Source organism: Cebus imitator, unplaced genomic scaffold, assembly GCF_001604975.1.
Source record: "Cebus imitator isolate Cc_AM_T3 unplaced genomic scaffold, Cebus_imitator-1.0 Scaffold34, whole genome shotgun sequence".
NCBI lineage: Eukaryota > Metazoa > Chordata > Mammalia > Primates > Cebidae > Cebus > Cebus imitator.
In genome coordinates this window covers 5,615,575-5,638,829 of record NW_016107349.1, presented here as the reverse complement: position 1 = coordinate 5,638,829, position 23,255 = coordinate 5,615,575, and the positions used below count along the sequence as shown (strand labels likewise).

At 40.2% G+C, this 23,255-nt stretch overlaps 1 protein-coding gene across 3 annotated transcripts in view; it reads right to left on the bottom strand.

Annotated features, from left to right (window-relative positions):
• Nucleotides 1-2,578: 2,578 nt before the first annotated feature.
• FLRT2 (fibronectin leucine rich transmembrane protein 2) overlaps nucleotides 2,579-23,255 on the bottom strand; it is a 99,205-nt gene continuing 78,528 nt past the window's right edge. For 2 of the 3 annotated variants that reach the window (XM_037737102.1, XM_037737103.1), the window contains exon 2: nucleotides 2,579-10,136. In XM_037737102.1, coding sequence (XP_037593030.1) covers nucleotides 7,780-9,762 — 1,983 coding nt within the window. In that variant the 5' untranslated portion in view covers nucleotides 9,763-10,136 and the 3' untranslated portion in view covers nucleotides 2,579-7,779. The remainder of the gene's footprint in view (nucleotides 10,137-23,255) is intronic. The other variant, XM_017524618.2, reaches the window with a different exon arrangement.

Sequence of the window (23,255 nt, the reverse complement as noted above, 5' to 3'; positions counted from 1 at the left end):
GCACAGTGGGGTCAGATGTGATTCCAGCAGCTTTAGAAGAGGGGCATTTGACTTGCATCTTAAAGGAAAAATATGTCATCAGGCAAAGGAGAGTGTCATAGGATGAAAGACCTTGAGCAAATACATGGTGGTTTGAAGTTGCTCGAGATTCCAGGAAGATAAACTGAAAGGATTTTGTTTGCTCATATCAAATATGTATCTAATCTAGAGCATGTAATGGAGTAGAAGGCAATACTGGAAAGGGATGTCAGGGGCAATGTATAGTTGGGTACATATGTCACACAAAGAGTTTGAATTCTAACTTGCAAGCAATACAAATGCATGTTTTGAAAGCACCACAGTATCATACTCAGGCATTCTTTATAGATTGTGATTACCCTGTGTCCTTCAATGCGTTGGAAAGGCTAACGTAGGAAAAGACTCAAGGAAGGGTCTTAACCAAGTCAGAGTCGGAATGAAGAGGAGAAACCACAGTTGAGAGACCCTTCTAGTGCTGGAACTAGCAGAATCCTAGGCTGATTATTTAAATACAGCGGTGTGAGTGCTCAAAGAAAGCAAAGAGGCAGAAATAGCCCAGGCCGGTGTTAAAAACCAGCAGCTTCCAAGAAAGATTTTTTGATATGCAAAATTTAGCTCCCCTGGAAAACATTCTTATTCAGCACCAGAATTTACCAGGCCTGGGTACATATTTGTTGAATGAAATCAAAACTAAACCAACACAGGCCTATCCTATCCCAACTAGGGAGTTTAGAAGACTTTCTGAACCAGCATAGTTTTATATTAGGAAAAGAGTGCCCAATAGGGAGGTTTATTATGTCATTGAAATAATAAGAATTACCCTAAGGATATATTGAGGTTATCATCTAGTTTAGGCTTCACACCAAAAAAAAAAAAAAAAAATGGACAGATATGATTACCAGTTGGTATGTGTGTGCTAAAGCAGCATACAGTTTAGGGTATTACCATGAAAAGCTTTTGTACCCTGAACTTTCAGTAGAGTCAATGAAAACAAAGCTTATAAAAAAATAGGAGGAAAATACAGAATTGCACTTTTTAGTCTTCCTAAAAAAAAAAAAAAAAAAAGCTTATATAACATCCCCTAAAGCACAGTTTTTATCTATGCTATGGAAAAAAATAAGAGCATAAATTCAGAAGCCCGTTTTCTAATGCCCTAATAGAGTGTGACATATGTGCTTTTTCAGCAGAATCTACAAAATACTTAGAGCAACATCTCAAGTAGGAAACAAATTTGTTACTAAAAATAACTCAACTCAAGACCTTTCAATAGTTCTTTCAGCTCACCCTATGGGTATAGACATAACTTGATTCCAACTGAAACATGCAAATCAGATAAAAGTGCAGCCATCAAATCATCACAAACAGAATTTTTATAAAAAGTAGTAATGGATGAGCAAGGGTTTCGAAAGCCAGAAATTTTGAGGTTTCTAAAATGTTCCCTTGATTTGCCATAAATAATAATATATGCATCCAATGAGAAGTTATGATAGCTCCATCATGAAAAATCTGAACGCTACTACGTCTCAGGTATACTCTGTTAAGAGGCAGAAAAACAATTAGGAGTCCATGGAGTCATGCTAAGGGGTAATTCCCAACTCTGCCATTGACAGGATTTGTGGCTATGGTCTAATCACTTAATTTCTCTTGAAGCTATGTTTTAAAACCTATGAATTAAAATAATGCATCTTACAGGGTTATTTTGAAGGCAAAGTCCAAACATATATCAGACAGTTCGCACGTGATCTTATATAAACATAGGTTGTTAGTAATCGTCAGGTGCCATTATTACTCTTTTAGATTGATTTCCATTGTGATGCTTAATAAAAATATAAGAGGCTGCATGTGTAATTACCAAATACAATTTCTAAGCTTTCAAATACTTGGTGGAAATTTGAAAATTTAATTCAAATTAAATTCTGTCTTTATCGATGTACTCTCTCATTGCTGCATCAACTAAAAAGCAAAAACATGTAATATATGAAAGATGTGTCAATTTTACCAACAGGTAGAAACATCTTTTTTGTCACCTTAGATGTCCTGTTAATTTAATGATGTAAAGTGATTACATGGGCTCTGAGACACTGGAATGCATTAAGTGTTTATTACCTGATCTGTGAGTTCCTTAATGGCTCACAGACATTTTTCCTCTGAATACCTGGAAGACCCTAACATAGTGCTGTAGAAAGTAGATAAATAGTAAATATATCCGATGAAGAGGTTTCTTCAGGGACATAGTGAGGGAGAAGATATGCTTGATTTGGCTAAGAACACATTTCATTATTCTGTGAGGCCTCTGAACTCAGCCAGTCACTAAGCTTAGTGTTTGGAACAGAGTAGGCAGACGCTAATCAATTATTTTGAATTAATGTTGGTATATTTTGACTAATGGTTTAGTCTGCATAGGATAAAGTCTGTAACTCTTGGCAAAAGTACCCAAGAATAGCATGGACATTACTTTAGATAAAATTTAGACACTACATTTACCCAAATGTAATATGCATTACCTGTTAACACTGTCTTTCATAGTCAGTGTTCCAACAGAGATTTTACAAACAAGTAATACTAGCTAACTGAAATCTCATACATTTATTTCTTGATTCAATCTCTGTCAAATATATTATTAATGAAATGGCCAAGAGGGGTTAGGAAACAGAGTTCTGAAAAATCATATGAGACTAATTAGAATTGAACTTGAGGATATGAATAGATACATTTCCATGCGTGCCTATTGAAAGGATGTATGGATGTGCTATAAACAATTCTGATTAAGAAAAGTACTATGAGAATTCTTAAAGAAAACTGACATTTAAAACCAATAGTGTGGCTGGGCATGGTGTCCCATGCCTGTAATCCCAGTGCTTTGGGAGGCTGAGGCAGGATGATCGCTTGGGTCCAGGAGTTCAAGACCAGCCTGGGCAACATGTTGAGACCCTGTTTAAAAAAATTAAAAAATTAAACCAATAGCATCTTTTATGAAATAGGGAAAAAGACTATTCTGATTGGATAAGTACAATGGCATTATCTATATACTAAACAACATAGATTTCACCAACATAAAATAAGATGCTCTGTGTATGTATGTAAACCTAGAAGATATTCATGGGAACACACGATTTAGTTGGGAAATTTAAAAGAACCTGAGGGTTGCATATAAACTCCTCACACAAAAAGGATCAAATGGACTTTAGAAACGCAAGTCAGTTTCATGATAGGAGAATACGAAAATCCTATTACCTCCTTTATTCCTGCCCTCCTGCATCAAGAAGCAGCCCTCATTTCTTTTACATTAACAGCACAAGTATTGACTGTATTCCAATGAACTTACTCAGATAAACACAATGTGGTTTTCTTTTAAAATAAGACTTTACTGAATATATCAACAAGGTACTGTATAGTGTAGAGTGAAGTTTGTCATTAACAAAGTGTGCGACATGGTAGGTCTCAGAGGATGTGTGATGCAGAATCTTCCAGCCCCTTGTCAGAGAGAACACACTAAACAGAAACCAGAAGCAAATCAGCATATGGTTCAAACAATAACAAATCATCAGGTTAACTTTCAGTGAATATACACTAGTCCTGTGAAGGACACTCAGTTGGCGATGCCTTCATCTTGCCTTTAACAGTTATAAATCTTACATTCCAGGGACACCTTTACAAACGCCCCTGTGTGTGTGTTTGTGTGTGTGTGTGTGTGTGTGTGTACACGCACGTGCATGTTTGATATTAATTTTAAAATGCCTGTTGCAATGGTCTTGCTTTGTGCTCTTCTGGTGGGTGTGCAGCTAGAAAAAAAAAAACTATAGTAAAAAAATCTGATTTGTTATAACAACAGTATCAGACATGTACAAAACTCTTTCTCCACAGTGACAAGCATTCGCCACTGCTAGAAACTCTGTTTTGCCCCTGCTGAAGAAAACAGAGAAGGATGTAGGTTATACCTTCTTAGGATTCATATTTTACTTTAAAAAGAGCATCAGGCAAGGTTTGACAAGACCAAGAACTGTTTTGTCTTGTGTATCTTTTTCCCTTTGGGGAACTGTTTTCTGCTTTGCTTTCTCATGCAGCTGGAATGGTAAGTTGTGAGCAAAATTGCTATTCTCATGTTCTAAAAGTTAAAATGTCATGTCTCCTTGTTACAGGTTAGAGAAAAATGCTATAAGCAAAGACACCAATGGAAATTAACCACATCACTTTTCAAAAGCTGCAATGACCTCTGCAGCTGAGATCTGCTGATCAAGTGAAGCATCCACTCCCTGCAGACTACAATATTGCCTGGTGTTCAGAATGGATGCTTTGCTCACAGCATGAAGAAGCTGTCCTCCCCTGTGGGGAAGGAAGTTCTGATTTGTGTAAAATGACTAAGACCATTATGACAGGTGCTAGTAGAAAATGGAGCTGTAATAGTAGCTACATCATTAATACTTTTTATCAGACTGGTCACATTATACTTTTTGTTTAACCTCAGGGAAAATGTCTAATATATTTTCAACGAACATCCAGATAATTAGAAATTGCATTATTTCTCACAGGGGAGAATGTTTTTCATTTGATACACAAGGAAAATAGGCAGGGGATACATTCCTTGTATCTGCCTGCAACTGTCCCATGTAGTGGGCTGCTAACGCGTCTGACAGTGTTGGAAGATAGCCCAGAGTCTCTCTATAATCAAACATACCTCCCTAAACAAGCAGGTATTAATAACCACCCTGGCTATAGACAACTGTCAATATATCCTTGTGATCATGACTCTGCCTCTTCCTTTTCAATGTCTTCTGTCAGTGACAGTTAGTGACCAGATTCTATGTGAATCACCTCATTTGGTCAGGTAGCATTAAGCTCTTTATCAGCCAGTGAGCACAGCTTTTTTTCCATGGTCTTGGCCTGCACTCTCAACCTTGACTCTTGGCTAATCATCTCAAAATACATCATAATGACAGCAAGGGAGGCCCAAACACAGAGCAGATATATCAGCAAAAATACATTCCCGTGACAACAAATGCCAATCAAAGCAGAATCCCCAGGGACAGTGGTTCAGCAATTTTCATAAGACACATTAGACATCACAGATTCCATCACGTTCTTTCTATCCTGGTGCAGGTGAGGTTGTAACCAATGGGAGATAGATTTCAATCTTAGCAGTCTTTGTCATGTTGTGCACAAGATGAAAATAAAGCCTATTACTAGATTCAATCTCTTCAGGAACACCTCCAGCAAAGGGACCCTGTCAGACCATCTTAAAGCATTCCATACGACTGTCTCCACTGTACCACTGAAGCCCCAAATAATTCTGTAAACCCTATAAGAAATGACAGAAACTCTTCATCCTTGTTCTTCCTGGCCCAAAGCAGTTTCAGCAGCCAAAAATGCCACTGGTGGTTAAACATACAATACAAATAAATGAGAATGATTATTTTGTGAATAACAAAAATAAAAACCCTCAAAAGTCAAAGTACCATCATTTGAATGCACAGTTTTATCTACACAGCCAAGGGGAAGAGGACAGTGGAAAGGAATTATCCAGCCAAGTACACAAAACCCCCATGTCGTTGTCTTGATTTTCAGTGTCTTACTGCTACACTGATCATCTTCACAAACTCTTTTCCCTTCCCTGTGTGGACCCAACTTTAAAAAAACAACAGCCAAAACCCTCTAGCTAATAGACTAAAACGGAAACCAGAGTCACTTTAGAATTAATTTAAATTAATTCATAGCTAAGTTCAGCTCTACTGACTGCACAGTTTCAACTCTTGTGTCTACGACTTACAGCTGCAGTTGTATTTTCTGCTTATTTGGAGGGACAAGGGAGATTAAAACATATAAGTTGGGGTACATTATGAAAGAGAATAAAGCTCTTACTATAAAGAAAAAGTTGCATAGCATTTTATACCTAAACTTTTACAAAGAAGACACATCACAGTTTTATTTTGCTGAGAGAGAGAGAGAGAGCAAGTAAGATGATTGTGACATTTTCTTCATGGGTCTCTATAATAATGGCCAGTGGTGAAAGAAATATGAAGCACAGAGTGAAATGTTTAAATATGATTTTAAAAAGACTTTTTTTCTTAAGGGAGTCGTTTTTGATAATGTATGTGATCCATAGCCCTTCAATATCTAAGGATGGAGAAGATTAAATTACGTGTTTTCTGAAGATGTTGCCTCAAAAATCTCTAGAATTAACCATGGATATCCCTCTTTTTTCTATGCCCTACTCTGTGAGGATTAGGGGAACAAGGCTTTACTCTCTGACTTGTTTGTTTTTCATGGGTTGTCCTGCTAACATAAGATTGGGTATCCCTCCACAATTCTCAAAGTAGAGAAACTCCATGATGGAAAAGGAACAAATCAAGTTTCAAAAGTGGAACAGGATCAAAGTCAGTCCAAGGTGGAAACCATGTATTGCTTTCAAAAAACTTCATTATTTTGGCCATCTTTGATGTGTCCTTACAGAATTATTAGCAGTGAAAATTAGTATGCATTTAAAAATGTATAAGTACATACAGATATTTTGTGCAGCCAAGACTGGCATCCATAATTTTCCTTGAAATACTGAGCAGAGGGAGAAAAACAAAGGTGGCACAAACAACTAATTATGAAAATATACGGGAGATGATTGGAAGACAAGAGTTTGCCAGGGGATAAAAGATATTACTTCAGGCTATTTCAACATGATACTGACAAAGTCAGCTGATGTAACGGAACCACTGATCAATTGTTTTTGTCTAAATAGCAGTTAGGGTAATTTTTAAATAAGACATTGTATTTTCCAAATATTGATCACCTGTTGGTCTAAATATCATGTTGACATAGCCTCAATGAATCTACCCAAATAATTCTCGTTATCAAAAATAATTCCATTCAATATAATTCTTCCCTTTATTTTATTAGCCTCTTCTAAAAAAGTATTCTAGAATATATCTCTGTTGAATGTGATTCAACCTGACATCTGATTTGAATAGTAACACTTTTAAAGGGAGTTTTCTCTCTACAACATCAGGTCGGTCCCTGAAGATGATCGAAATCAGACTCAAGTCTCTTAACTCTGTTATCACATAGGGGCAGGGAAGCACAAAGCGTGATTTTTAAGTTCCCAGTCAGAAAGCCAACCCCTGTGTTTTCAGGTTTTTTCAAATTTCACCTCAATTTTCTTGATTCTGTCAGGCCGGGTTAACCTATCTCATGGGAACTGACTTCCTCCTGGTGCTTCCAGCATTCCCCACATTGGGTCAAATCAGGGTAACTACCTCCATTCTTACATGCTAAAATTTTTTTACCTGTCTTCCAGACCTGGAGGCATAGAAATCGTGTGAAAATATCTGGGCCATTTCTTGTTTTACCCATATTATTCCTCTCACCCTGATGAGTCCATTTAATCCGCCCTTTCATCTAACCACCAGGAATTTATTCTGACAGCTTCAACAGCAAAGTGGTTGATGTGTATCCTAAGGAAGAATCACTCGTTCTTTTGCCTTGGCATTGGGTTCTCATTGTACAACCCTGTACAGTACTTCAGCAACTATTTTTTTTTTTAAGATTTAAAAAGCAAAGAGTTACAAAACTGTTTGTAATTAACTGGAAATAGAAAAGATAGCACTTTTTTTTAAATCCCATTATATAGTACACCGTATAAATTACAGAGTATTCAAATGCACAAATGCATCTGTGTAACATTTATCAAATGTAATCTGCGTGTCTTTATGTGCACACACGAGTGTGTTCTCAAGAGTTTAATTGTCCTCCTTGATAACGCTGGGCCCCTGGCTGTCACGTATGGCAGTGCTCCAGGTCTGGCACGCTGCTGTTGCAGTATCGCATGTTGTTGGGGATATGGCAGTCTGTGTAATTAATGCCCCCATTTGGGGTGTAAATGGGCTGCAGTCTGAAATCTCCTTTAAGGAGCTGATCGTTATTTAAGGAGACGATCTGAAAACTGGTTTCTGTCATCTCCAGGATGGAGTTGTCCTTCTTGGTGCCCGCCTCGCAATAATCATCTTTCCGCCGGCCCCGGTTGTATTTCCACTTCTGGGAGGTGTAGCGCCCCTTTTTGTGCATGTGCCAGCAAAAGACGCTGAGCAAGACCACGAGCACAAATATCACAGCGCCCCCGATCAAGCCCGCCAGCAGAAAGGGGGAGCCCATGCTGTGCGATGTCGTCTGCTCGTGGCTGGATGCAGTGTTGCTGCCGTTGTTCAGATAGGAGGCATGGGTGGTGGCCTCTGAACAAATGGTGTCTTCTACGGCGCGGTAGTTAAAAGCATCCAGTGGCACCAAACAAATCCGGTAGGTGGATCGGGGCTCTAGATTAACCAGGCTCAGGTGTTGCTTCTCACCGCTGACTATGCGCTCCTGAACAATGCCACCCACTAAACTGTGGCCCATTTTCACCCAGGTGAGTTTGTATGCCATCACGGTGAAGAGAGAGAGCCAGCTGACTTGAATGGAAGTATCATTCACAAAATGGACAGAGAGCTGGATTCGTTCAGAAATAGGTGGGGTCACTCTTTCTCTGCCATCCCAGTCAGGAATCGAGGGAAGTTTCGATGTGGTAGGAGTTTGAGGCGTGTAGCTTCTGCTAGGGTTTGGAATGGAGAGGGTGGGAGACTGAGTAGTCGGAGAAACTATACTTGGGGCTGGGGTGAAGAGAGGCAGGCCGGGGGTCGTGGTGGGACACGACAAAAGATTCATATTTAATTCCCTGACGGCCATTCCCCGGACTTGTTCGGGACCTTGGCACATGAAACCCCGCACATTGAGAGATGAAGGGATATATTTGAGCCATTCCGTGACCCATTTAATACTGCAGTCACAAAACCAAGGGTTATTCCGAGCAGTGAGCTGCTTCAGGTTGGAGAGATTATCAAAAACCCCTTGAGTCAGCATCCGCAGTTGGTTGTTGGATATATCCAGCCGTTCCAGCTTGCGGAGATTTGAGAAGGCTGTCAAAGGGATGTGGTTTATCTGGTTGTCCTGCAGATAGAGCCTGATCAGATGTGTACCTGGGAGATCGGGAGGAGGGTGAGACAGCGAATTACGTACGATTGAAAATTCCTTGAGCTTGGTGAGATGGCTGAAGGTGCCCTCGGCGATACCCTTGTTGGTCAGGAGGTTCCCGTCCACAATAAGACGCTCCAAGCTCGTGAGATTCTGGAAGGCCATGTCTGATATGACAGCAATTCGATTTTCATCTACTCTCAGCTCTTGCAAGTCCACTGGAAGCCCAACAGGTACACTGCTCAGGTGATTCTTAGACAAAAACAACAATTTGAGGCTGATAGCCTCCCGGAAGGCCCCGTCTTCCACCCCCACTGTGGATATGGAGTTGTCATCCAGGTGCAGCTCTTCGAGCTTCAAGAGCTGGGCAAGAGCGGCCCGTGAAATGGTCTGAATATTGTTTTCCTGCAAATGGAGAACTCTGACATTCTTGGGAAGGTTCATGGGGAATTCGTCCAGTTGGTTGCCGTACAGGTAGACCGTGTGCACCGACTGAACATTGTGCAGTTCTGCAGGAAATCCAGCATTATTAATTTGGTTGTTGTGGAGGTAGAGTACGGTTACACCCTCCGGGATCCCAAGAGGCACTGAGGTCAAGCTTCGCTCATTACAGTAGACAAAGTTCCTGTCGCAGCGGCACACACTAGGGCAGGCCAGGAGTTTGGACACCTGCGAGTAGAGCCCCAGGGAAATGATAAGCCAAGACTTCAGGAAAAATGCCCCATGGCTGGGCCACTTTGTGGTCTGTAGGCCCATTTCTGAAGTACAGAAATAAAATACAATGTGGTGGGGAAAATAAAAAGAAAAAAAATAAACAGCAAAATCAAGATGACTGGACGGGGTTCTGTCAAAGTCCAGAACTCCTGCTAGAGAGAACGTCCTGAGGGCGTATGGTAAAATAATCTCCCTGCTGTCCCTGGTCTTATCAGCTTGTGTTGCCCTCTTTGCTGCTGTCCTCCATGTGCGAAAAAATTCAACGGGGAGAATTTTCCACACTGGCAACGGGTGATGGCAAGTTATCAGCCGAGTCAGCACAAGCCCAAGTGGGCAGGCAAAGCTCTCTTCTTCTTTTGTAGTTCAAGCCAGGCTTGATTAGCCTACAAACTTCTTGGTTAAGCTCAATCTGCAATCTGTAGTAGGGGAAAAAAAAAAAAAGAAGAAGAAATGGTCAGTTAGGGGTAATAATGAAAGAAATGCCAGCATGACCCCGAGCCTTTCAAAAACAATGAGATTGGGACAAAATGTTAAGAGGCAGGGGTGGCATTAAGTGGCATTTCAAATAACAGTAATTTAGCTGAAAAGGTATTCAGGAAATAATATAGTAACTTCAAAACAATATCACGCTGTTACCTGTCACTATCAACAATCAAATTGTGAATTTTATATCCCAATCAGTACCTTCTCTTTTTAACTAATCTTTACCTATTTGCATATCCAAACACTTAATTGTAACAGGCACACTGCTGAATCTAGTCAATCAGTTAATGACAATTACCTACAAATCCTACTGGTGGTGGTCTTGTTCCAAGGTGGAGGTGATGACTGACAGCTAGCAAAAGTGAAGGGAAAAATGTGAAGCCCTGCATAGTTATGTATTTTACAAATGCAAAATGGAGACTAATAAAGTCACTTAAAAAGATCATCCTTACTGAAAAATTATTCCAAGTGGATTATATTTCCAAATACATTTACTATATATGAACTTTCATATACTAGCTATTAAATAACTGTAGCTGAATAAGTTGCCATTTCCCTTTAAAATGTATTTTAAAACTCTGATACAAAAGCTTATTCATGCCTAATGGAAAATTTTAGAAAATAAAATATAAAGAATACAGTATAATGGTGATAAAGATTATTCATTATATAATCATCCAGAGGTAGCTGATCCGATTTGCATACTTACTTCCCTTTTTTCTATACATATACTTAACAAAATTGGAATCATTATTGATTTTTCTCTTTGTTATTTAACATGTCATAACCACATTACCACATAATTTTAAAAAATTATTCAAAGAAAAAAATTATTTAAAAAAAAGGAGTATAAACGTAGTAAGCAGAAACATGTATGAAGGCAGAGAGACTTTTTTCTTTCCCACTTCTTGTCTCGCTTCCTCTTTATCTTCCTCCAAAATAGTTTGCACTCAAGCCACTGAGGAGAATGACCAAGCTCCAGCCCACAAATCATTTCCACTTATCTCCTCCTTTGGGACCTCTAGGTCCAGATGAGATACACCATTGTGACCCCTTGAAGAGTTGCCAAGCTCACGACTAGGAGTACATTATTTTTCAACACTACCGCCTTCCTTCCGACTGTGCTTTCCTGCTTTTTATAAGAGGTCTTTTAGCCAATTTTGAAATGACAGAAGACACAGTTGAGGTAGTCAAGGCAATCCACAGATAGTAATCGTGCCTTCTTGCATCAGAATGTATTCCATCTGTTTTTAGATTGGAGAGGTAAAGAAGTTAATTGAAAGGTGCCAGATTTGATTTCCCTATAAAATAAGCTAACAAGACAGAGCATGGCAAGCTGTGAGTCTCCTAATTCTCACCAATACACGGAGATTGAAACAACTTACATTTAAAAGCGCAGAGGAACTATTTGAAATTGCTCCCTTAGCTATCTTTAGAAATATAATTAAAAAAGAAAAAAAGAACACTGGAAGTGTTATTTAAGTATCAAGGATATTGTAAATGTGTTCTATAATTTAAAAGATTGGAAGCCAAAAAAAATGGCTTCAATGGTCAGAAACGCTAAAATTCACTTTTTATTGTTTAGGAAATATAAGGTGTGTGGGTGGGGATCTTTTTTCAGGTAAAAACAGAGAGATGTGATGCTTTATTAAATATCAAGCATGGCTGGGCTCGATTTCACATGGTGGTTTACACCTGTAATCCCAGTACTTTGGGAGGCCGAGGCAGGCATATAGCTTGAGCCCAGGGGATGGAGACCAGCTTGGGCAACATAGTGAAACCCCATCTCTGCTAAAAATTAGAAAAATTAGCCAGGTGTGGTTGGAGGGACCTGTAGTCTCTGCCACTCGGAAGGCTGAGGTGGGAGAATCTCCTGAGCCTTGGAGGCACAGGTGGGCCAAGATCATGTTACTGCACTCCAGCCTGGGTGACAGAGCAAGATCCTATCTCAAAAAGAAAAAAAAAAAAAGAAGTCAAGCATTATTTAATTTTTTACAAGACCTAATATACATTTTGCTGCTGAAAAGGGAGCCAGCCATTCGCTTTAAAAGAAACATCTCTATAAACTTAAAAAATAATTCATATAACTGAGGTGGCATCCGAAAAATGCGTTTAATGCTATCAGTCCGATGCCATCCTTAGCTTAGATTTCAAACCATCTTAATGTTTCCTCACATCTGGGTACTCAAGTGTGGTCCTTGGTCCAGCAGCTTGATCCTGAGCTGATGAGAAGGTAGAAAATCTAAACCGCAGGCCCAGAATCTGCCTGTTGGCTAGAGTCTGGGGTGGGTACATTCAAGTTTGTGAAGCACCATGAATATCTTATTTAATCATTCATGTTTTAATTTGTTAAATGTAAAATAGATGCAAGAGCTCTTTTGAGAAGAGTTAAGGCATAAGGCATACTAATCACTTTTGTCCCCGGGAGAGAGTCTCAAATAACATCTTCCATGTAAATTACATCTTCTGGGTGGAGCAGTGCCATGACGATATATGTCAGTCGGTCTTAACAGAAAACAAGTATCTGAATGACAAGTACTAATGTCTAGTAGGACCTTAAAGAGTTACTTGTCACCCTAGGAGCCCACTTTTGTAAAACACTCAAGCATAAAAATCTGGTGCTATTAATGATTACTTTCACAAGAGCTAGGGAAGTTAGGCTAAAGAATAAAATATAATACAGTTTTTTAGGATTTTGTTTTTGTTTTGTTTTTGATACAGAGTCTCACTCTGTTGCCCAGGCTGGAGTGCAGTGGCGTGATCTCGGCTCACTGCAACCTCCGCCTCCTGGGTTCAAACCATTCTCCTGCCTCGGCCTCCTGACTAGCTGAGATTACAGGTGCCCTCTGCCACACCTGGCTAATTTTTGTATTTTTAGTAGAGATGGGGTTTCACCATGTTGATCAGGCTGGTCTCGATGTAATATGTTTTTGAGTATTCTACTGGAGTCTTCAAAGTGTGATAGAGGCAACCACTGAAGAGAATGTCCTAAGGGTGAAAAACAGTAGCACCAGGGTCTCTAAGTTTCTAGGTAAAAAGAATAGATACTTCTTGCTTGTCTTTTAGGCCAAGTATTAGGGGCTAAGAAACAAATCAGTACTTGAGGATGATGGAGTTTACTTAGAGTTCATCAGCTAACAGCTAGAGGACATTAACACTGGGAGTAAACCAAGTAGGGAGGGATGGGCCTAGAAACTATTATTATGCTTCCAAATTGTAAATTTTCCACTTGCCTGAACTGTGTCCTCTGCAAGGAGAGAATAGGCCCCCATCAGCCAACCCTTCACCCCCGGGCCTTACTCTCTTGCAGGCATATTTTACTCATGAGTGGCTCTTTTATAATTACATAAGAAGATGACGTGGTTCAGAAGAAAGTGCCTAGTAAGATTACATGGGGCAAACTGTCTCTGTCTATACACCTTAATAGGAGAAGAGTCGCATCTAGACCACAATGTGTTGATGGACTATGACAAGTTCAATTTTGAATGAAAATAAAACTCTCAGAGCTTTCTTTGAGCTTCTTGGGAATCCCACAAAATAACAGCATATAGCAGATTTGTTCTGTTCCTGTATCAACAACCCCTTACACCTATCAGTGAATGTACCGTATTTTTGTTTCAATCAGTGCAAACACTAGTAAAATTACAAACACCTAGGCCATAATGATTTTTTAAATTTAAATTTTCTTTGCATTTCTACCTGTGGTTCCTACTGAATAATGAAGGTAGAGATCCTTTTAGGCTTTAAGCTGGGAACCATATTTAAGGAGAAAGTATAATGGTCAACAGGCATAGATCCTGAGTTCTTGTCCTACTTCTATCACCAGGCAGCAGCAGGATCCTGAGTACACATTTCTTTTTTCAAGTCTTAGTCTCCTCATCTGAAAAATGATAATAATAGTTCCTAACTCACAGCACTGTTGGTAGGGTTAAATAAAATAGTACTCGCAAAAAGCGTATGTCTGTACATGGCAAGAACATAATAATGCTGATTATTCTCTATGTAATTGCTATCATTAATGATATCCAAAGAGGTGAACTCCACCATGTAGAACAAAATAAATTCAGCCTTTACCTGCAAAAATCTATGCACTTCCAACTACCCCAGTTTCTCAGCCTAAGCATTATTGACACTTTGTGCCATATAATTCTGTGCTGTGGGGCTGTGGCGTGCATCCAAAAATGTCTCCAGATGTGGCCATATACAAGTCCCCTGGAGTGGGAAAATTGCCCCCTGTTGAGAACCGATAATCTACACACACCTTCTTACAAGTGCTTTAGAAAGTTGGCATTGTTGCCACAATTTTCTAGAGGAAATTTAGGTAAATTTCTAATAACCATAACCTTCTCCCACGGACATCAAAAAGCATGAAAATGTAACATACTTTCCATTCCTTTATTGAACCAGTACATATGGAGCCCTAGAATGAGGATACAGCTGTATACAGAGCTGATGTGGGTTTCGGTCTCATGAGGCTTAGAAGTTAAGTGAGGGGAGAGAAATGAGTAGGTGGGAAATTAGGGTTCTATGTAAAGAGTTCTAACACTAGAACATCAGGTAATTGTGATCCTGTGGAAGAGGCCTACTCCAAACCATGAAGTATCAGGAAAAACTCTGCAGGGAAAGGATGGCTCTGTGAAAATCGGAAGCACAGAGAGACCAGACCCACGCCAGGGAAGAAATGTAGGTTCTGCATTCAGGTCCAAGCTGCTTATAACGTGAAGCTAGAGATGAATCCCAGCTCAGCTGAGAGAAGGAACAAAATGTTAACTGCACAATACTTTCTCACAACTCTGTCTGCTTCTCACTGAGGTACTCATGCTTCTAGAAGATAATAAACAAACTCGTGTTTCAAAATCACTGGGTATTTCAGTTATAAGCCTAAACGTTGGTGATAAAAAAAAATTGCTTTGCAAGATACATTTCAAATATCGAAAGAGAAAGGGTATTTTTTGTCTTTTAAATGTTTCCCTGTTTGTGTGAATACTGTATTGAATATGTTGCTTCCGCTCCAGGAAACTAGACATTATAAAGAAAGGCTTATTAGCAGGTGCTAGGTAAAAGCAGAAATTTTCATTTAAAGGAGATCACAGTTTCAAAACGTTGAGTATAAATCAACATGTGAAAAATGCTCTTTGGGGACAGCAAGGACCTGGCCTTGCCAGTCTCTTAAAGATGACAGTAAAAGCAGTGACTTTTCCAGGCTACGTTAACACTTTTCATAGGAACTGAGATTCAAACCACGTAAGTCATGCAAAAGCTTTCTGCACAGTGTTCCTCTCCTAGTGCTGCCTAAGAAGCCTTTTTTTTCTTTTTCTAATTAGTTCCAGGAGCCTGTATTCCAGGAGCGCTTAATAAACTAGGACTATAAAAATCATAGTACAGAAAATAAGAATTGTCAATAAGCAATGCCAATCGCGTAATAGAATGACAAGGACAAACCTAATAAAATCTTAATGGTTTCAGCACTGGCTGAATTGTGACAAGACAGCATAGCTCATGAGGTGATACAAATGAGAAAGCTGAACTGAAGAGGAATTCTCCTAGAAAAGTTTCGCAGGGTCATATCTGACTTACAGCTTCTGGAATCAAGCAGTTCATGCTGAAAATCAGACACCTGCAGGTGCATCATCCACAGGCCTAACTACACTACAAATCTGGAAACATGAAAGCAATTTATAGATCTTATGTACATGTCCACATTCTTGACTCCAGGTTATAAATACTGTTTGCACAATCATCAAGAGTCTTATAGTTAGCTGACCAAGGTGTGGGGGTTATTAGCAAAGGAATTTGAAGAAACATTTATCAATAGCCATTCCCTAACCTGAAACCATTTTTCTATCTGATTCACTAAACTTCACCCAAGCCCCTGGAAGGTGCTTATTAGACAGATATTCCTCTTTACTGAGACAAAGACAGAGAAACAAGGAGAAAGAGAAAGAAAGAGGAAGGGGTGAAGAAAAGAAAGAAAACACTTTGTTTAAACAGTTGGCCATTTCCAGGCTCCAGTAAGTCTAAAATTGAAAACATTAAAATCAGACCAAAAAGGAAAAGCTATGCACTTGGACAGCATAAAATATTCTAAAACATTTGAAGTGTTGTTCTTATATGATTTCCAATTGGTTCGAGTAACAGGGGTAAATTGAGAACAAATAACCAATGTTATAAATTCAAATCCGTGAACTTGAGGTCACTTTCACTACTGCTACACACCTCTCTCAGCCCACTAGGAGGGAGTTCCCACTGATCAATCTCGCTCCCTTTAAAATCAGAAACTGCAGGACTGGGTGGCCTCTCTCCACGTCAACTACTGCCTGCGTGGTGGTTGGTTCCAGAAGAATAGCCAACTGTCTGGATGCTCTGAAAGCAACTCCTGATAGCAACCTGTTGGTTATGTGGTTCCCACTAGTGAAGGGAAGCTGGCAGAACAGAATTTCAGGACGGAAAATGAATTGAGAGAGTACTAATAAGATATAAAAGTATATGGTCCATAACAGATGGATCTTCTATAGTGGATGTCTATATACTTTCAATCCATTTCAAAGGGAGATAATTCAGTTCATTAATAACATTCATTCATTTGCTCAAGCTGATTCCAACCGTCTGATTTCTTAGACTCTTACCTTTGGAAAGAATTTTTTCCCCCTCATCACTTGGAAGTTGTACCCCAAACCCAAGAGTCATCAAACACACTAGGGGAAAGTGATGAAAAATGAAGGTTTCTAGGCCTCACCCCTGCAGATGGTGGTTTAATAGGGCTGCAGAGGAGGCGCAACATGTGCAATTTGCCAACTTTCCCAAGTGGGGCTGATGATCAGTCACTTTAAGGTTTGACCACCCAGCCACTCCCTACCAGGAATTGCTTTCAGGGAATTGAAACAACTGGTCCTTCTGTCTTTGGGGTCGGATTTGGTGTTGTGGAAGGAGTTGAGGGTTTGGAGTCAGAATTTAGTATTTTATCTCAATGCCTCCACTCACTAATAGTATGACAAAGAGCACCTGACTTAACCTCTCTGTATCTTTTTTTTTAATCTCAAAGGGGATAATCAGCTGTGCTTATGAAGTTGTTGGGAGGATTAGATGTAAATCACGGAAAGTGACTAAGAGTATCAATTAGACACTCAATAAACTGGTTTTAGAGAAGTAGAAAAGGTGTTATGAACGGGAGCTGGGCTCTGGAGACAGGACCCGAACAGCTTTTCCACTTAGCAGTTGTGTTAACTTGGGCACACTACGTCACTTCTCTGTGTCCCAGTTAATTCACATAAAATGTAGAAAATAACAGTATTACTATTTCACAGTTGTTAGAGGGCTGCAAATCACTGACAACATTACCTAACACGTGGAAAACACACACTCATTAGGTTGGTCGTTCCTAACATCAGCTTTAAACAACAACAAAAGCGCCTGTGCCAGGGAGCATTTCTCCCTGGTCTCGTAGAGAGTTGGTTGTACTGAATCCATCAACTTTCACTTTCCTCGTTCATTCACTGATCACAGTTCTTTCTTTGGGTAATATACATACACATCTTCCATCCAGCCAGCCTGCACATATGTGCAGACATTTATGAAGTTGGTCAGTGAGTACGTGACAGGGCTAGGACTTGAACTTGGGCATGGGCTGCAGGGCCTGCTCCTAACCTCTGTCCTGCCTCTCTGCAAGCTCTAGGCAGACAGGCTGGTCTGCTTTCGCTCACCATTATTTCCCCAGAGCCCACAGCAGCCCATGGCAGGCATTCAATAACTGTTTGTAGAAGAAATGAATGAATCAAAGAACGACCTTCAGATGATTCCTTTGTTTGAAAAGACAGTCTGCAAAAACTCTCTGACATCTTCAATCTGAGGTCCCACAAGGAATCAGTGAGATAATATTTCAGAATAGCTTTCAAGGGTTTAAGCTACCTTAAGCTATCTGGGAAGATGGAGGGATAGATAGAGTGATGGAGGAACAGTCCCTGAGCAAAAAGAAACTCGATGACCTTCGTAAAAGGCATAGGATGTGCAGCTAGGAAATAGTTGCAATTATGACAGCCCTATATTTGTTTTACAAAATGACATCAAATTCCATGCTCTTATTGACTTGTAGTATTCTGAAATAGGGTCGGTCAGAAACGTTATAACATACTTGGTTTGTTGAGAGGCACGTCCATACCTAACAGTTCAGTTCTATGATGGTTGTGATCTGAAATCAACTAAGTCTTTGTGATCTGCCACAAAAAGTATGAATTTCTACTTATATAATATCAATCTATTTTAAATATTTATATAAATTCAATGTGACAGTTCAACCAAACTTTAATTGTGTATGACTTTACCTTTCCACACAGTGAGAATCAACATAAAATAGGCCAGTATCTTTGAGAGCTATAAAAAAGCTTATGAAAAAAATAAACTGAATCCAAAAATATAAACATGGCCTACTTCTCTACCCTAATATTGCACATATGTAATATACATAACAAAACAGAAAATCTTATGTCTGCTTCACAGAAGGAATGCAGATTTCCGTCGACGATATCGATTAGGCGCATGAAATGAAATTACATAGCGTGTCTTTCCAGGTGAGTTATCTGGTTTTGAGTCTAAAAAATGAAAAATTCATTGCTTAAGCCTATTTTGGTATCATAGAGATGGCTCTGCATGTAAATGGTATAAAATTTCCTCACTGAATAAATAGGCTTTTACAATGCACCTTCTCATCTTCAGCACACCTGTCATGCTGAAGTGTCAGGCTATGTTCAGGAGACTATTTCTGGATTTGGGAAACAAGAGGGGATAAGAAACTGAAGAAAAATTAGTATTGCTTATTGTCCTTGACCATCTTCTTCTCTCAAGGACATCCCCCCCCCCCGCCCCTGGACATAACTAGAAAATGGGTTAAGATCAAATCAAGTCATTTCTAAAGCTCAAAATAAAACCCTAGATAAGTTGTCTAGGTATCACATCCAGTGTAGTTGCACAATACTCATGAGGAATAATTCGAAGCAGAATATTGAAAATACGCAGCAGATTTTAAAAGCTACCTTCAAAATAATCTATACTGGTGGCCTTGATCATACAAATGAATTCTGAGCTACATTCTCCAAACGCAGAATTTCAACATACTGGCAGATCCTTTTACGGGTTTTCACACAATCAAAATGCTGCTTTTACTGAAGGCCATGGCAGATTTTGAACTTCACATCAAAGGCAAAAAGCTCATATTTTCTCAGTGCCAATCAATTTCAACCACTTAACTGTTTTTTTTTTTTTTGAAAGAGCTCCCACCAATAATAATTTTAAAATATCTGGAGCAGATAATTACTTTGTTTGTTTGTTTGTTTTTTTAAAGGGAGTTACATTCTGACTCAGTCTATGTCACCAAGGCCATGTGCATATAACGGCCACCAGAGGGAAGCAACACAGCTGAAAGGTGGTCCCAACACACACACACACACACACATACACACACTCTCTCTCTCTCTCTCTCTCTCTCTCTCTCTTCACATGAGAAGATAGTTTTGACTGACTTTTCATCCTGTCTCAACCACGTGTTGTTTGTCCAGAAAAGGGTTCCAATCTTCAATGGTAAATAAAAATAACATTCATACATAAGAGAATAATGTGAAGTCTGTGATGATGAAGATTTAAAGCAGTGAGAGTGATGAGAGAATCCTATGCTTGAAATGAGAGTGAGTTATTCATTCCTTCCTTAGCTAACTCCCACGCTTGACTGGACCGCAGGCCCTGGTCCTTGGGAGGATCACACTTGGTTCATCTCGTAAAGTATGGCATCTCCAAGACAGGCTGGCTCTCTGAGACAATGCATTCTAGATCAGCTCAAGGAAAAAGACACTTGAGTGGGCAGCACCTGCTTTCCTGATGAGCCTCCATTTCCTCAAAAATCTTTCCCTGCTGGTTCTCCGACGCTTCAAACTTCATAATTATAAACCAATTCTTTTGGATCAGCATGTAACCCTCTCTAGAAAAGCAAATTTTTTTTTTGGTAAATATTCCAAATCAAGTGAAGTATATCAGACCTTTTCTTTAAAACTAATATTTCTCATGCATTTATTCATTAGACAATTGTTGAGTGGCCACTGTGTGTCTGACACAGCAGGAGGCCCATGTGATGCACAGGTGAGCAAGACAGAGGAAGTCCCTACAGTCAGGAAGGTGCTATGTTTAGAAAGCAAGATGCCCTGTCATCCCAGCACTCTGAGAGGCCAAGGCGGTGGATCACATGAGGTCAGGGGTTCGAGACCGGCCTGGCCAACATGGTGAAACTTTGTCTCTACTAAAAGTACAAAAACTAGCTGGGTGTGGTCCCAGGTGCCTGTAATCCCATCTACTTGGGAGGCTGAGGCAGGAGAATACCATGAACCCAGTAGGTGGAGAATGCAGTGAGCAGAGATTGCACCACTGCACTCCAGCCTGGGCAACAGAGTAAAACTCTGTATCAAAATAATAATAATAATAATTAATTAAAATGACAAAATGATATTAGAAATGATAACATTCAAAGCAATGTAATGAAGGCAATAAAGAAGTGTTACAGAGGATGATATGGTGAGTGTCAGGTAAATTTAATATGGCGGTCACAGATGGCATCTTAGAAAATGGGATTCCTAAAGAATGAGGAGTTGCTAAGGATGGAGGATCCGGAGTGCAGAATGATGGTGCACAGGAGAAAAGAGGGCAATAAGTAAGTCCAGGCAAGAGCAGGCACAAGGATACACGGAAGTGAGAGCCTTAGCTCTGGCAGGAACTGAAAGACCAATGTGTCTGGGAAATTTTATGAGAAATGGGGAGAAGGGAAGCTGCAGAAACAGGGCCAAGAGTTTTAATGGACTTGAACAGGCAAACCTTTATGGCTTTGTTAAGCCATTTAGCTTCTATTCTCATGGCAATGAAAAGCCTGCAGGAAGAGTATAGTGAGAAGGTAAAGATCAAAGACGCTACCCAGATCTACCCAACCAAGAGCGGAAAGAAGTTCTTGAGAAGTAATGATGAAGTAAAACGGGAAATTTTATTAAGAACAAGAGCTGGGAGAAGAAAAGTATGCTCTGAGCTTCTGTTAGGAGTCTCTCTTCAAATGTCCCATTTCAGAGAGTCTCTTCTCGCAAACAGCCCCACACATTTTTTTTTTCCAGCTGTCTCAAATTCTCTTTGGAAAGGGAGGAAGTATAAATAATAAATAAATAAAATAAATACAGCTTTGACTAAACAAGGACTTTGATGAGAAAGTGAGGAACCCACGCTGGGTAAAGACAGCCATGTAATTAATTAGAAGGGTCTCTTGGCTTCTATCATGAGCACTGAAGCCTGCCACCCTGCTTAGCATAATGTCCCTTCCACCGGGGAAGGCACAGGCCACCCGCTGTTCTCTAGCAAGTAAATTGGTCCCTGCCTATAAATTATTCTATGTGTGGTGAAGAAAACCATTGGCTTTTTTCCTTTTTCTGAGGTTCTGTGCACAGTCTGGCAAACAAGCTCCGATAATTTGAAAAAGTGGTTTTTAGTGACCCTAGCAATAAAAAGTTACTAGTGCAAGAGAGTTTGACGTGTTTCTAGAAGGCTGCCTGGTTGCATCATTCATGAGAGGTGATGGCTGTCTCACCCGAGAACAGAGGTGCGGGGCTGCTACCCCAGCTCATGGCTCACTGCAGAGGGCAGGCCCCATTCAAGGAATACAGGTGCTCACTCGGGCTCTGCTTCTTCCTGAAATCTGCTCGTATGTTTCTAGAACCAAGTCTCCTAAAGGAGTTACATGGTCTTTTGGGGGAACTCACAGGTGCGGAAACTGGGCATTTAGGGTCAAGATTAAATGAAGCAAATTCCCAGTGACACAGCCACTTCCATGAACTTTTGGATGTGGCTAAGTTCTGACTCTGGTGTTTTCTCCGAATGTTCTGCCTCCCCAACTCTCTTGATTATTCTTCAGGGAATTCAGAATATGGAAATAATCTCAAAACCAGTGAGAGTTCCTGAAAAAGCTGAAATTGACCACAGTACCATCATTAGACCTACAAACCACACTCCTCCTAACAGGCCAAGGGACACAGAGAGCTGTGACCATCCAAAGCCTACACTCCTCCTTTAAGGCTGTCTTGTGGACCCAGGTTCCAGAATTTCCTGGCTGACACTTGCTCACAGGGCCCTGGAGGACCTCTCCACTGACACCTCTGAGCTTGTTTAGATGAGGAAGGAGCAGCGCAGAGCTGGGGTGTATGTGCAAAGCCTCTTTGGGTTCAGGACAGAACCTCAGTGGGAAGGTAAGAGACTTGGGACCAGTTCTCTCTGCACTGCCACTTTCCGTTCTGTACTTGGTGGAGTTTGAGAATTCTAAAGTCAAATCTGCCTGGCCTCTGGGACATTCTGAAAGGCAAATGGGTCACAATAGGCAAAGTGCCTACACTTTTTAAATAACTTGCTAATGAGATTTGTAACTTTTGAAAAAGTAGATCTAAAGCAGGCCTATCCACTTGTTCTTGCTCAGGACCCTGGCATATGTTTGGGTGGCCCTACTGAGAGCAGCAGCTTGTCACATGAGGAGGAGACCTGCTTCCAAGGAGAGAAGAGTCATGCACACTTCCTGAATAAACAGAAACATCGCTGAAGAATGTTATCGCTTAAGTGTATCTTCAGGGAGGAAGAAACATAAAAACTTTAAGAAACATGACTTAACGAATGTTGCTAGAATTAATAATTCCAGAGATTTACCACAATTAAATAAAAATCCATCCATCCATTCATCTGTTTATTCACTCATTCAATAATCATTCATCAGCTGGGCACCATGGCTCATGCTTGTAATCCCAGCACTTTGGGAGGCTGAGGCAGGTGGATCACCTGAGGTAAGAAGTTCAAGACCAGCCTAGCCAACGTGGTGAAACCCCATCTCTACTAAAAATATAAAAATTAGCCAGGCATGGTGGCAGGCTCCTGTAATCCCAGCTGCCTGGGAGGCTGAAGCAGGAGAATTGCTTGAATCCGGGAGGTAGAGGTTGCAGTGAGCTGAGATCACATCACTGCACTCCAGCCTGGGTGGCAGAGCAAAACTCTGTCAA